The following is a 16,597-nucleotide window of genomic DNA, read 5'->3' as shown; positions in this document are numbered from 1 at the left end:
TGTTTTTTGTTTTTAAATAGAGTGACCAGAAAACGGCCAGCCTGAAAGATTTGACATGACAGCACAGTCATCTATCTACTATACACAGAGAACAACTGTATAGTGAAAGCTGTCAATTCATGACTATGTCACATGATAAGTAAGAACGCTACCGCCAGCAAACAGAAAGCGTTCTAAACTTCTTCTGCGCATGGGCGCGGCCCTGACTAAGGCGTGATCTTTGATTCACGTACATCTGCCCTCGGGATAGCTTCCAATGGCGCATGTGCAGTCCTGTCACCAGGGTGGAGAAGTGTAGAGCCGTAGAGCTTGCGCCTGCGCGGTGTGAACCTGGACTCTGATCACTTCCTGGTTTGAAGTGTCGGGGTCTCGTAAGATGACCGAAGGCTCGGCGGAGCCCCCACCGTGCCCCGGGGCTCGGCGTCGCCGCCTTCTCCTTTCCCTCCCCAGTGTGTTCCCTGGAAGAACACGCTCAGTGCCTGAGCCATCTATCCCATCCCCTCCTCCGTCACCACCTCCTCCTCCTCCCGTAGTACCGGCCTCGGTTTCCCCGCCGCCTTCCTCCCCCGGCGGTCAGGACTCGCTCCTAGAATGTCCCCTATGTCTGGTCCGTCAGCCACCCGAAGAGCTGCCCGAACTGCTGAGCTGCCGACACCGCTCCTGCCTGCGCTGCCTCCGCCAGTACCTGAGGATCGAGATCACCGAGAGCCGAGTAAACCTCCGCTGTCCTGAGTGTGCCGAGCGCCTCAGCCCCCAACATGTCCGGGCTATCCTACGGGACCCCCAACTCACCCGCAAGTATGAGGAATTCCTACTGCGTCGCTGCCTGGCCTCTGACCCGGACTGCAGGTGGTGCCCGGCTCCGGACTGCGGGTGAGAAGATACAAAGTGTCACAGGGCCAAGCTTTCTATGGGGACACTTAGTGCAGGGGTTGATACGACATTCATTTTCTGCGTCAAAAACGCATAGCAGGTTCTAGGGTTTCCAATGGCATAGTTCACACCAGTGCGGTCAGCTCTAGTACCTTCCAGTTCCAGAAAAAATAGTACAACCTGCTGCATTTTTTTTTTCTGCACCGGTCTGTACTGGAACACGGAAAAATGCTCTGGAACAGACATTTTTAGGGCCAGTTCAAAGCACATGCAGTCCAGTGCGTTTTTCTTTCTGCATCAAAAAATGCAGGTTGTATGATTTCCCTATGGAACAAGGGAAAACGCACTGGATACCACCAGTGGCGGCTGGTGCTCAAAATTTTTTTTTGGGGGGGGGGGGGGGGGGAGCGGCGCAAAGAGAAAAATGTAATAGGCATTGCTTCGCGGCAAAAAACGCGGAAAAAATTTGCATGACTTTGAGGTCACACAAGTGTGAAAGGGGCCTTCAGGAATCAAGGAACAGTGCCTTGAAAAATATCATAGTCACCCCTTGAATTAATCCACATTTTGTCATGTTAACTTGCAACCAAAAATGTAAATGTATTTTATGTGATCGACCATAATTGTGAAGTGGAAGTAAAATGATAAATGGCTGAACATGATATTGTGGTAATATTTAACTTTATTAAGATTTCCATACATTAGAGGGCTCCACCATTAGTGAGTTAGCGCTGCACATTTTTTTATTTTTTTTTGATGGGAACACCTAACAGTGCTTAGCAGAAAGCCTTTTACTGACCTGACACTTTATTTTGCCAGTAGTTTATTGTAAATAGTAGTGTGGTGATTTACCTATTATACTAAAGATCGGCATGTGGCATTAATAAACATCAACAGATTTCAGTTGTGCCCAACCAGGCCAGCCACCCCATGGACAGGGTGCCTGGTTACTGAGTTCATCTCCTCATCCCTGCACTCAGTGCACTCATGGGCATTGATAGGCAGCACTGATTGGCAGCACTGATGAGTACTCCTGGGCACTAATAGGCAGCACTGATGGCTACTCATAGGTGGCACTGATAGGTGGCACTGGTGGGCAGTGATAGGCACCACTTATGGACACTAACAGGGGAGAGGGGGCGTTTCACATTCAGCAGATAGTGAGGCTTGTCAGAGCCGCTCAGTGTGTGTGATACTGTCATGTAATTTAACTGCTTGCAGGGAAAAAGACCAGCTGTCAAAACTCAGCGGTGATGTCAGGGTTGGGCGGGATCGAGCAGCTGTCAAACACCAGCCAATGATTGGGCTGCTTAAGAAAGGGGTGGGGCCACGTAAACTAAGTGGCTGCCCAGACCTCATCCCATTGGCTGGTGTTTGATAGCTGTTCGGTCCCGCCCACCCCCTACATCACGTCTGTGTTTTGACAGCAGGTCTTTCTCTCTGCAAGCAGTAACATTACATGACAGTGTCACACACAATGAGCGGATCTGACAAGCCTCACTATCTGCTGAATGTGAACCTGCAGGCTACACACTACTTGGATGCAGCATTTCATGGTCCAGCCTGGTGCTATGCTGCCAGGCTGGACCAATCACAAGACGGCAGATGGAGAGTGGGAGTGTTCGGGGGTCATCGCTCTGCGCCCCGAGGACACTCTAAAAGGCCACCAATCACCTTTCAAGTAAAGAGGCACGTGATGCCAAAGCCCCCACCCCTCCCATAGCCAGCAATGTGTTTGGCGCCCCGCTGCCATATTAACCTTCCTGGCGGTATGATTCTTTCGGATTTTAGGTGCTGAAAGCGGTACCATTATTTTGCATGTAATTCTTAATAATGAGTAGCCCAAGCCAACTATTTACATATGACTATATGTGCTTGGGTGTAACTTACATTTTTCATGATTTAAAAAAAAAAATTCTTTTTTTTTTTTTTTTTTGTACTTCGGGGACAAAAAGTCCCCTATTTGATGTGTTTTTTTTTTTTGTGACAGGTTCTCTTTTTAATGAGATATCCAGGGTCTAAAATACCCTGCGTGTTTCCTCTGTGCTCCAGTGAATGTAATGTAATGCACATCGCACTGCTTTAGACTTGGTGGCCAGGGAAACTGTCAACGGGGACCCAACAAGTAGGGGAAGGCTCTCCTCCCTCCTTTACCCAGTGGCACCCACTATGCCGGGCCCAGGCAGATAGGAATGCAGAGCCCAGGATACATAAGGGTGTGTGTTCAAGATTTGGGCCACAGCCCAGGCACCAGAATAAAATTTGTCACCATGGCGACCTGGTGCCTGGGGTTTGTCGAGCCTTGGCTTAGTGACTGCTGTCTAAGGATTTGTTCAGACTTGCGGCAGCCCTTGCCATTCCTCTGAAAAATGATCTGCAGTGGATCACTTTTTAGAGGGCCATTGACTGGTGGCTAGGTGGCTCACTGCTTATTTTAGCCCTGGAAAGCCTACACCGCCCTGCAACCATGTGCATTGCATGTTTCAGGGTGTTTGCGGTGCTGCCCCATTCACTTGATCGTGTTCAATTCTAGTCTAGAACCTGGTTGTATCCCCTATGCTCCACTTAATTATATACAGTGCAGATCGCATTGTATTACATTCTTTCCTGGCCAGGGACACCAAGAGCCTTACTTGGAAGTGATGTCAACCATGTCAATTTCTGAGTCAGTAGCAAGGAGGGAACAGGGTGTGTTTCCGCTCTGCTCCCTGTCCTCTACCTGGCGGCACCTGCTATGTGAGTCCTGGGCCCACAAATGGGCAAGCAGAGCCCAAGATACCTGGGGAGGGGGTGCTGATATCGGCGTGTATGGAAGCAGCCCCCTGAAGGCTTCCATCTGACAGGCTTGCCTGCTTGTCAGATTTTCACACAATGTGTGTACAACCCACCGCTTTCAGGTCCCTACTATGTATGGACCTGGCAGCAAAACGGTTAAAGATCTCAAGATTTGGGTTTTGCATTACATTGGAAAATCCGCCAGTCCCCACTTGCCCTGCCCAGAGGCCTGCTTCAAAGAAACAACTAGATAGGTAAAAAAATATTTTTTAACAAATTATTTTTAGGTATGCTGTCTGAGTGGGAACGCATAAAGTGGGGGTTTCTGATGGGATTAAAAAAAAAAACCTGCTATGTCATGTCCTAATTTGCTAAAGCACAAGTTTGCTATAAGTCTACGTAATTGGACAGATCAAGTCTACCTGCCACCAACCGTGTCATTAATTTCATTTTCCCCAAGAACAGTTACTATGGACTGGCTTTCTGAAAGTGACAAGAGTGTGTCAGCATGGCCACTTCTTGCCTCCACTTGGGGTGCATGTAACAGGCTGACAATGCAGGAGAAAAATTGGAAGATAGTTGTCACCCCATAACAGCAAGCAAGTATCTGAACAAAAACCTACAGGGCAGCTAGCAAAAAGACCTCTGCTTTGCTAGTGAGCATCTGTCCTCAGCTCCCAGCACTTGTCTGAGGAAAGCATTGGCAAAAGAAATGCAGAGGGAGGTAATGCATGTAAGTGGACCATGCACTAAAGGGGCCCTGTCCAACACTGCAACTAACATTACAGGGTAAGGAGGAAGAAGGGACTTTGTCCAATCAGGAACTGACTGTAATAATAAAGTGATACTTTTTCTTTAACTGTCCATTCACACTACCGCAACTTGTCCGGCGACTTGTAAGCCTGACAAGTCGCGGTCCATGCAGTGCTACAGGACCCGTTCTAATAGGAGCGACACAAGTCGCTCTGACTTAGAAAAAGGGTCCTGTACTACTTTGGGGCGACCTCGGAGCAACTTTGATAGACATTCATTATATGAAGTCCGTGCAAGTCGTGCCGAAGTCGTGGTGCACGGGACTTCACAGGTCGCCCCCGAAGTCGGAGCGACCTAGTGTGAACCGGCACTAACATGCTGAACTTCAGCTTACCATGTCGGCCATAAAAATAATTAGATCATTTTTGTTTCTGCTAAATATTGCATTTTTCAAGATTTTAACTTGTAAAAAATGAAATAATTTTGTAAACAAAAGAACAGCCTAGGGTCTAAATTTTGTTACATCCTTATGCTGTGTTTTGCCCCCCCCCCCCCCAAAAAAAAGGGGCTAAAGTGCTTTTTATTTAAAAAAAAAAAAAGAAGTTTTAGAATATCCATAATAATAAATTGGGAGTTACTTGACCATCTGTACGGTTTCTGAAACAGGGAAAATTGCTTTATGTTTATTACAAGTACTTGTATAGCGCCATAGGTTTACACAGCGCTTTGTACCTATATTGTACATTCACATAAGTCCCTGCTCTCAAGGAGCTTACAATCTAAGGTCCCTAACTCGCATTTAGGGCCACTTTAGACAGGAGCTGATTAATGTACCAGCGTGTCTTCATAGAGCAAGCTTCTTTCTGCAAGCCTCCACCTCTCTCCCTTTGGCCTTAAACACAAAATAAACAGATACGTACATAATTAACAGTCAAATGTTGTTGCCCTGTGGGAGAGCTCCGCTCTGACAACTGTTCCACGGAGACATTTGTCATGGGAGTATTTACAGTTTATCTAAATAGGTAGCTCATTAACTCATGGGGTTATTTGGAAAATAGATCTTAAAGTGGACACATACTAAACTGTTTACATAAACCTTCAATTCATTAAAAGAAATGGAGGCACTGAGATGCTAAATTTTTCTGGAAAAAAAACTGCCAGTACTGCTTGCTTAACTCATAGATTAGGTATCTGATCCCTATTGATGCAGAGGATCAGAATCCAGTTTGGCCGCTGCTCGTATTCAGCAGAGATAATGAAAGCTGAACTGGATGGAGCTTGAAACAGCATTTTCTCCAGGCAAGGTATTCCAGCTCTTTTGTTCCTGACTGAAAAAAAAGCTGACATCTTGCTCGGATACATTTGAGTATAGGACCATGGTAAAAAAAGAAGCCCTGAAAGTAATTTTAATTTGTTGGTTTAAAAGGAATATGTAGTCCTAAATTGTTGCACTTTAGTAAAATAGTGGGGCATCATGGAGGTAAGTTTGGGATGTTTAAAACCTGTTGGCTGGAAACAGCAGTATCTACCACAGTTGAGCTCATTCCTGGATTTTGGGTACAAATGACCCCAAACCCTTGTGCTATGTGGGTGCTGATATCAGCAGTGCCTTTGTATTTATTGAGGACTTGACCTCAACATCTGAATTGGAGTACTGGCTGATCTACTGTTTCCACTTGACTGGTATCTTTTAACACCTTTATGACCACAATACAACTTTTGTAAGACCAAATGTAAACTTGCCCTTTCCAAGAGGAATGCAGTTAATCTTGCAGCAGAGAATTAGGAATGTTCAACTGTATGTTCTTAGTTCTCAGACCCATTTTCAATCAGGATTATTAGTCTATTATTGTCAAGTTGACTGCATACCAACGCTGTTAAACCAATGCTTTTCTCTTACCACATTAGAGCTTCCCAAGACCAAATGTCCCCTATTGACCCTGGTATGTGAATAGTCATTTTCATCCTCCTACATTTTATTTGATATAGGCATTTGCTAAACATACAATAATTTAACTTGCATCAGATTGTTGTATCCTGTGAATAAAGAACTATACCTTTCACTGGGACTGATGTGAATAATGAATGTATACACGATAAAGCACTGCACAGATTGTAATAGCTACATGGATAACTGAAAGAGTATTCCTTGCATATATATATATGTATAAATAACCCAACTAAGCCAGAATCCTAAGAAGAGCCACATGCAGTGGGGATAATAATTATTTGATCCCCTGCAGGTTTTGTAAGTTTGCCCACATACAAAGAAATGAAGGGTATATAATATTTACCGTAGGTTTATTTCAAATGATAAAGGCAGAATATCAACCACAAATCCTAAAACAAAACGCATGATACAAATGTTCTAAATTGAGTTGCAGTTCAGTGAGTAAAATAAGTATTTGATTCCCAAGCAAAAAACTACTTAGTGGAGAAACCCTTGTTGGCAAGCACAGAGGTTTGACGTTTCTTGTAGTTGACCAGGTTTGTACAGACCTCAGGAGGGATTTTTATCCACTCCTCTTTACAGATTCTCTAAATCCCTAAGGTTTCTTGGCTGTCGCTTGGAAACTCAGTTTTAGCTACCTCCAAAAGTTTTCTATAGTATTAAGGTCTGGAGACTTGCTGGGCCACTCCATGGCCTTAAATGTGCTTCTTCTTGAGCCACTCCTTTGTTGTCTTGACGGTATGTCACAGGTCATTGCCATGCTGAAAGACCCATCTTCATTGTTGTGTTGAGGGAAGAAAGTTCTCATTCAAGATTTTACAATACATGGCCCAATTCATTGGCCCCTCTATGCGGAAAAGTCGGCCTGTACCTTTAGCAGAAAAACCATCCCAAGCATAATATTTCAAGCTCAGTGCTGGACTGTAGGGATGGTGTTCTTATGGTCATAGTCAGCATTTATCTTCCTCCTGACACGGCGAATCGAGGTAATGCCAACGGCTCAATTTTGGTCTCATCTGACCACAGCACTTTCTCCCAACCCTTCTCTGAATCATTTAGATGTTCATTGGCAAACTTCATGGGCCTGTACATGTGCCCTCTTGAGAAAGGGGACCTTGCGTGCGCTGCAGGATTTCAATCAATGGGCGGTGTATTGTGTTGCCAACGGTTTGTTTGGGTCTGTGGTCCCAACTGCCTAGAGATCCTTAACAAGCTCCTCCATGTAGTTCTGGTCTGATCCCTTTTCTCATGATCATCCTTACCCCCTGAGGCGAAATCTTGGATGGGGCTCCAGACCGAGGGTGTTTGATGGTTATTTTGTATTTCTTCCATTTGCAAATAATCGCTCCAACAATTGTTACTGTCTCATCAACTTCTCACTCGTGGTCTTGTAACCCATTCCAGCCTTGTGCAGGTCTACATTCTTGTCCCTGGTGTCCTTTGATAGCTCTCTGGTCTTGCCCATGATTGTGAGGTTTGAATGGAAGAAAGACTCTGGGGACAGGGGTCTTTTATACACATAACGAGTTGCTGTTAGAGCACCTTCTTAATTGACAGGACTATTCTATGTGCCGCCTACTGTAGCCAGTCTGTGGGAGCCAGAATTATTTTTGATTGGTAGAGGATGAAATACTTATTTTACTCACTGACCTGCAACTCAATTTATAACATTTGTATCGTGTGTTTCTTTCTGTTTTTATTTTGGTTGATATTCTGTCTCTATCATTTTAAAATACACCTACGATAACAAATATAGACCCTTCGATTCTTTTTAAGTGGGCAAACTTACAAAATCTGCAGGGGCTAAATAGTTATTTTCCCCACTGTAGGTGGTGAATCTGTAAATTCTGCTTCATTGTTATCAAATTACTTCAGGGAGGAAACACAGAATAATATACAGAGTTCAGGAGCTAGTCAACCAAGTCTAGCAGTCAAGAGGCCTTTAAAGAACTGTGGCCAAAACTTTTTTGGCCCTACTTTTCCTGTGAGTCACAGGCATACACTTATTTCTGCACTCCTGTGACCCAGATTCATCCGACAGTGGGGTAAAGTATGCTGTCGGCTGATGTGTCCGAGCCAGCCCAGGCTTTGTCGGGATCCACCCAGATGCCTGACCAGCAGCTGACTCAGCCTCTCGGTGTGCCGCTGAGTGCCTGGGCCAGCTGCTCCTGCCCCCTTCACAGCCCAGCGCTCCAGTGAGTGCTGGAGGGACAGAGCCAATGACTGACAGTCACCGCTCGGGGCTCAGTGGATTCGAGAACAGAATGGTCAGCTGTCTTTGACTGCTGCAGCATCAGATAGATGCCGTAGCCATCTAGGTGAGTATGTGTTTTTTTTTCTTGCACTTCACTTCTCCTTTTAAAGGAAACCTGTTGAGAGAAATATGAAGGCTGTGGTTGCTGTCTTCTGCTTCTAAAATGCTAGTTACCTGGCCATCATGTCAAAGCTCTTTCTTTATTTTAAGTCACTGACCCATAGCATGTACAATGGGTAAAATAAGTATTGAACATGGCACCATTTTCTAGGTAAATATATTTCTAAAGGTCCTATTGACATAAAATTGTCACCACATGTCAGTAACAACTCATGCAATCCATAAATACAAAGAAAACAAAAGAAATATGTTCAGAAAATAAGTTGGGTGTAATAAAATGGAATGACTTATGGGAAAAGTATTGAAAACCTGGAGAAAGGGAGGTGCAAAAAGACCTGGAAAGCCAAAACACCTGCTGAAATCTATCAGTGATTAGAAAGCAATTATGCACCTTGTCAGTGCAAATTATCAGCTGGTTCAGTCTCAACTGATGGCCTATAAAAAGGTGTCTCATTACCAAGTTGTCACACAAGTACCATCTCATGATGGGTAAAAGCAAAGAGCTCTCTCAAGACCTTCGCAACCCTATTGTTGCAAAACATACTGATGGCATTGGTTACAGAAGGATTTCAATACTTTTGAATGTTCCAATGAGCACTGTTGAGGTCATAATACGAAAGTGGAAAGCACATCATTTCATCATAAACCAGCCACAATCTGGTGTTAACCGCCATGGCCTGTATGCACACTCACCACACAAGACTCCCTTGCTGAAGAAAAAGCATGTTGAAGCTCGTTTAAAGTTTGCTGCACAACATTTAGACAAGCCTGTGAAATAATGGGAGAATATAGTCTGTTCAAATGAGACCAAAATTTATTGACAAATGTGAATGCCTTAATGCACACCATGTTTAAAGGGCAAATGGCGCTGTACATTACCCCAAAAGCACCATACCAACAGTGAAGTTTGGAGGTGGGAACATCATGGCGTAGGGCTGTTTTTCAGTATACGGTACTGGCAAACTTCATCTCATTGAAGGAAGGATGAATGGAAAAATGTACCAAGACATTCTTGATAAAAATCTGCTGCCATCTACTAGGATGACGATGAAACAAGGGTGGACATTTCAGCAAGACAATGATCCCAAATGCAAAGCCAAGGAAACTCAAAGAGATCAAATAAAGCTGCTAGAATAGCCCAGCCAATTACCTGACTTGAATCCGAATAGAGAATCAACTAGCAACTAGTTTCTCCATACGGGAGGCGTCTTGAAGATGTCATTACCAACAAAGGATTTTGTACTAAGTATTAAAGAAATTTCAGTTAGCGTGTTTGATACTTTTTCCCTGTGTCATTCCATTTTATTACTTGCAAATTTAATTTTTGAACGTATTTGTTTTGATTTCTATGTATGTATGGTTTGCATGGATTGTTACCGACGTGGTGAAAATGTAATGTCAATGGCACCTTTAGGCCCCTTTCACACTTATGCGACCTAAAAGTCGTGCAATTTTTACCACATTTTTGTTGCCTTGATTATAAATTGCCTGCCAGTAATCTGACTACTTTAAGCTGGAAAAAAAAAAAAGTCTGTTTATAAGATGATTAGATAATCCTCCATTTGCTACCCATGCGTCCATTTTTATGTGTTTACTTATGTGTGTTTTTGTTTTTATGATTTAGTTATGCCGTCATTGCCTATGGCTGTGCCAGCTGTCCCAGACTTACTTGTGAAAGGGAAGGCTGCCAAACAGAATTCTGTTACCACTGCAAGCAAGTGTGGCATCCTAACCAGACATGTGACATGGCACGTCAACAGCGTGCACCATCGTTCGGTTTGCGAAGGAAGCACCCTTCTGGGATCAGCTATGGTCAGGAATCTGGCTCAGGTATGTGTTTAATGAAGATGCCAACCCTGAAACAAATATTTTATGCATGAACTCCTGTTGTGACCTTTATTTTATACCTAGATGTATATCTCATACTTGATGAGCCGCTGGGAAAGCTGACAATCGTAGTAGGTCAGGTCTACTTCAGTGATAGCTGCGATCTTCCAGGTCCTGCTCAGATTCTCTGTAAGCAGCTTCCCTCTGCAGTCTGCACACTGACCATGGGGTTGCTCACTCAGCACTGCCACCTTACATAGAGCACACCTTCTTCTTCCTTGTTTTCATAAAAAAAATTTTTTTGATTGGATCAGGTAGAGATTGTGATGTCATCAACCCTTCTCTCCCCCTTATTCAATCAGGGAATGCCTGGAATTCATTGAGCGAAAAAATAGAAGGCTTTCTATGAATGGCAGCAGTGCTGAGCGACTGACCCACTGTGGTCCTTGTGCTGAGGGGAAGCTGTACGGCCAGGACTTAACAGATTGTGACTATGCCTGTAGTAGCCTTAGCTACTACAAAAAAACAAATGTATAGTACTTGCACCTTGTTTAGATGCCTAAATTTAACTTTATTTCACCCTACTGTATTCCCTGTAAAGCAAAGCAGCCTCGGGAAGGGTAGGGACACCATTAGGAGCCAATCGGGTGTCCAGTATGCACCTGTTGCCAGGACACGCTGCCAAGAGAATCTCTCTAGATTACCTTATCAATCTGTTGCTTCTCTTTCATGGTGCAATCAAAGGCTGGGGACAGGAAGGTGACCTAGCTGCATTGCTTAAAGCAGAACGCTACCCAAAATTTACTAAATAATAATGAACTCATTGAAAGGCTAAGATTACCTTTGTGAAAAAAATAATAAATGCATTTACATTTATTATAATTATTATTATTCAATTTATTTTTTTTATATACACAGGAGCCTACAGAGCATTGCACCTGTGATAAGTGGATCATGGGTGCTTTGTCAGGCTCCTTCAGACAAGCTCTACAGCTTTATGCTCATACCTTTGTATCAGCTGTCAAACTGCTGGGCTTGTGAATGAGCTACAAAGGGGCTCCAAAATAACCCTTGCAGTTAATTGAGAACTACAAGCCAGCTGCCGCGGTGGCAGACGGGACTTGTTTTCTCACTCAGATTCCTGTGAATGAATGTTGTTTCAGTCATTTCTGGCCTACTCCTCTTCATTTTAATGATCTTGATGCTTGAAAACCTTCTAATCCTAATCGTACAGTGCAGGACACAGGCAAAGTTGTCATAAACCCTGGGTTTTTAGGCTCCTACGTTGAGGTGATTGGACACTGGCAATACTTTAGAGGACAGGGCACCTCCCCTATAACCCTACCCTACTTTCTGAGCCCTCAGTTTTGTGCTAGCATCCTAAGGTGATGGACCTCTTCTCCTTTAACTAAACTATTTATTTTTTTCTTTTTGTTGTTTACTCTTCGTGTTCTTTAGTAATTCTTCTCTCTGTCTTCTAAAGCCACAGATGAAAGTAGTGAATCCAGATTGGCTCAATTTTTCCAACATATTAGGAGACATACCCAGACACCATGCTCAGGGGACCGCTTGTAATGTTGCTTCGTATACTGAATCCTGCATGGGTGCTCACCTCGGCATTTAATGCAATGTGTGTGTTCATCCACAGGGTGCTATACAGGTCCAGGGTCATGGTTGATCCCTATGGAAACCAGTCCCTGAAGAAGGATGTTTTTTTATATACAATCGAGCATTGTGGATAGGTAAAACAGGGTCACCCCGTATGATGCTGAGCGCTGTTACAAAAGACCAAGGCGATATTTGAATTGTATTCACTACAATATAAACTTTTCAATTTTGGCACCAAAATTCAACCACTAAGAGCTTAGCCTCAGGTGGATGAGCAGGTGTTGCACACCACAGGTGACACATTTTACCGCCACTTCCGCCTAAAGCCTTCTATGGAGTTTAGGTGCTACTTCCTGCCCTTTCACCATGTGCATTCACTACCAGACACTATACACTCAGGTTGCTGCATTATCCTTCTGGCCACGCTTACCCTATATCCTGCATCCTACTTCATGAGTACCCCACAGGCGAATTTCCTCACCCGTAACTATGGCAGAGATCTGAAAAAAGGGAGCCATGACAAAACTTATCATTTTCTCTGCTGAAGGCCTGCTTAACTAAACTCAGCCTCAGTGATGATTTGCTCCTTGTACCAGAGCAGGAGTCGATTCGAACACCGATCTCTCCAGCTGAATCTAGCTGTGTTTCAGGCATGCCACATGCGGCCTACCTGGAAAAAAAGCAGAATTCTCTGCATCTCTAATTCGTCTGACGAACAACTGCTTTAATACAGCTCTGTCCATGCCTCAGAAATGCTATGCCTCTTCTGTTTACATTTCTTTACTTGAGTCGGATCCCGATATACCTGCCTTAGATGAGACAGAAGGGAACAAAAAGTACGAGGCAGTATTGTGGAAGCTGCATAATAGATTTTTCCCACATTGCTGTATAATTGAAGAGGGAGCTTCACGCAACATGACTGCCAGTGTGGAAAAGCTTTTGCTGCCGTCAGACATTATGCAGCTTGATTCTTCTCTGTCTCACCATGCCCTTTTGAGTACAGAGACCTGTAAAACCCTTAAAGATGTTCCCCATTCTTGAAAAAATAGATAAGAAAATCAATGACAACAGGATCACTCCAGGAAGGATTTTGCCTCTTCCCTAAGGCTTTGCCAAACCCTAGCCGGAAAGAGTTCAGTAAACAGTAGTTTATCCCTGTAGTCGATTCTGCCTTCCCAGTCTTAAAGTCCAACTCTGGGTAGAAAAAAATTATACCCATTTCCCCAAATCTGTTTTGCCCGCACTGCATGTGCATAGGTTAACTGATAAATGAAGAGAGATAACACCGCTCAGGCCAGTCAAAGTCCATGATTCAAGGTGGGTGCTGAACCTTGGCTCACCACCAGGAGAAGCATAAAAGAAGAAAATGGTTGCACACCACCACGGAATCCAATGAAGAAAAGTTCCTTTACTCACATAAGTGGTACAAGGTACAGCAGGGTAAGACAGTAGACGCGTTTCACACGACTGCTACGTGCTTGTTCACTACTAACAAACATGTAGCAGTCGTGTGAAACATGGCTACTGTCCTACCCTGCTGTACCATTTATGTGAATAAAGGAACTTTTCTTCATTGGATTCCGTGGTGGTGTGCGGCCATTTTTTTTTTTTTTTTTCTTTTTTGGGTTAACTGATAGTTTTGTCTAGGGATTAACACAGCAAGCAGCGATACTCACCCAATCCTTTGATGCTCTGGAAATCGGCGCACCCCCACAACCATCGGTGGACTGTTCCTGCCGTCTTCACGTCCCGAGCCGGTCTGTGGACGTGATTATGTCAGAAACAGTCCACTGCACAAGACCGCTGGACCGCGGGGGACCGGTCTTGCACTGGGAGGATCAGAGGCTTATATGAGTATATCTTGGCTCCCTGAATCACGATACTCAAACGAGCAGTTGACCCATGCACTGTGGGCAAAGCCACGCTGCATGGTAAAGAAAAAATTTAAAATTAACCCCCTCCCGCCTGCACTATAGCCGATAGATGGCTACAAAGATGGCTTAATTTGCCGGGAGCGCATACATGGACGTCCTCCTGTGACCACGCATGGGTGGCACACTGTGTGAACACAGACTCAGCTAATCGCAGATCAGGGTAAGGGGGCCGCTGTGATTGAACAGCTGATCATGGAAGTAAACGCAAGCCGATTTATCAATTTGTTTCCTTTACGCTGACAATGTAGGGAGAGAAAAAGAGAGCCGATAACCGGCTTGCGTTAAGGGGACATCGCCACTGATAATCAGGGTACTGATTTTCAGTGCAGTGCTACCTCATTAATGCAGCCCATCAGTACACATCAGTGGAGAAAAATGACCTGTTTGCAAAATGTTACAGCAAACCTATGAAAATTTTTTTTTTTTTATTTATTTTTTTTTTCATTTAGCAAAAAATAATTAACCTAGTGGTGATTTAAATAGAAAGCTCTATTTGTGTAAAAAAAAAAAAATGATAAAAATGTCATATAGGTACAGTGTTGCATGACTGCGCAATTGTCATTCAAAGTGTGACAGCGCTGAAAGCTAAAAATTGGCCTGGTCAGAAAGGGGGGGGGGGGAAGTGCCAGCAGGCAAGTGGTTAAACAAACTTCTCACTGTACCTATTGAAAATGTTCCTCCTTTTAAGGTTTTCAAATAGAACGTTTGGGACGCTTCTAAAGGCCCTGCAGTTGGCTCTCCAATTTCAGTTTATCAAACTGCAGCTAACTGAACTTGGGCAATGATGGCCTAGTAATTCCCTGGTCTCGGTTCAGGCTAATTTATGGGTTTCCCCCAGTGCAAATGTTGCCTCACCTGCTCAAAGGTAGAGCAAGAGAGGAAGACTGTGATTCATTGCAGTAATCTGGTACACACATGCAAAGACTTCTAGAAAATGACTCCTTTCCTCTCCCCAACAGGCCAGATCTTTTGTCTCAGGGCCCACTAATTTCATCCTGCAGTCTCTGGCCTTAACAAAATGGTTGTTAAAGCCCAGGTCTTAAAAGAGAGGGGTCTCTGAGTAGGGATAGACCGATATGTTTTTTTCAGGGCCGATACCGATATTTTGGTCACAACGTATCGGTATCGGCCATTATGGGCCAATATTTTGTACATATAAAGTTTTTTTGAAAAATAAAGACAATTTTTGACATAAATCTGGTACAGAACATATCAATTTTTGTTTAATGCTTAAAGGCTGGCTGGCACCCTGTGGTGGCTGGCTGGCTGGCACCCTGTGGTGGCTGGCTGGCTGGCACCCTGTGGTGGCTGGCTGGCTGGCACTCTGTGGGTGCTGTCTGGCTGGCACCCGGTCTGTGGGTGCTGTCTGGCTGGCACCCGGTCTGTGGGTGCTGTCTGGCTGGCACCCGGTCTGTGGGTGGATGGCTGTCACAGGGCTGGTGGCTGGCTGGTACAGGGCCTGTGGATGTGGGTGGCTGGCACCGGGCTGCTGTGGGTGGGTGTATGGCCGTGATACACTCTTGCGAGACTAGTCCTGACTCCAGACGAGGCTGTCCAAGGCGAGGGAGGCGGCCTAAGAAGGCAGAATGACATCACGGCAATATCTGCCAGTTCCGGGGGCCGATACCGATATATCGGCCGCTGATATATATAATCGGTCTATCCCTATCTCTGAGTCCTATTCCTACCTTTCTGAAAGTAAGAAAAGCCATACATTTAAGCCCCCTTTCACACAGGCGGACCGTTAAGATCCGCCTGTCCGTTTTTTTTTCTTTTTTTTGCGGATCTGAATGGTTACCCCATACATCCCTATGGGGCATCTGATGTCAGCGGAGCCTGGAAAGCATTGCACCAGTGATCAGCAGAACACTGGTGGCATGCAGCGCTCCTACAGACTGTCAGTGTAATCGGTTTCCTCGTAAATGGGCGGGCAGGCAGGCAGTTTCACACTGAAAGGAAGAATCAATGCAGAGCGTTCAACAGCGTTGTAGTCTTTTATTGAGAACTACAAGCCAATAGCCGCAAAGGATGCCGGTGCTTGTAGTTTAGTTCATTCACTCACAGAACTCTGTGAAAGAATGTCGTGGCCGTGGGGTCAGAACTTCTCCCTGTACTTCTGTCCCATAGAGGCAGCAGATTGCTGAGCGGCTGCAGGAGCAGGAACATGTTACATGTTCCACCCTAAAACTGGGTGGAACATGTTCCCAAAGGTGAACTTATCCTTTAAATTTGATGATGCAAATTTACTATGCCCTGCGAATATGCACAGCTGTGTCGCACATTTCATAGAGGTGCTGAAAGGCAGGAATTTCAAGAGGCACAGTTAGTACACAAAACGCACCTTGTCATCACTGCTTGCATGTTCATGAGCAGAGGAGAAACTGAAAAGCATGCAAGAAATCCGAAAGTTGTGGAAAGAGATAGGCAGCACTCACAACATGGAAGCTTATATAATTTTTTTTTTTGGGTTAACTTTATTGAACACGTATAAAGAAGTGCAAA

General features: G+C 44.5%; 1 protein-coding gene across 1 annotated transcript in view; it reads left to right on the top strand.

The window, feature by feature from the left end:
* The first annotated feature begins 296 nt into the window (after positions 1-296).
* The window catches only part of RNF19B (ring finger protein 19B), a 32,439-nt gene continuing 16,138 nt past the window's right edge, over positions 297-16,597 (top strand). The window contains exons 1-2 of the mRNA XM_082247551.1: positions 297-873; positions 10,351-10,556. Coding sequence (XP_082103677.1) covers positions 377-873; positions 10,351-10,556 — 703 coding nt within the window. The 5' untranslated portion in view covers positions 297-376. The remainder of the gene's footprint in view (positions 874-10,350; positions 10,557-16,597) is intronic.

This window comes from Pelophylax lessonae (genome assembly GCF_965119305.1).
Source record: "Pelophylax lessonae genome assembly, chromosome: 2".
Taxonomy (NCBI): domain Eukaryota; kingdom Metazoa; phylum Chordata; class Amphibia; order Anura; family Ranidae; genus Pelophylax; species Pelophylax lessonae.
The sequence above is the reverse complement of the archived record's forward strand: the minus strand, read 5'-3'. Positions and strand labels throughout refer to the sequence as shown.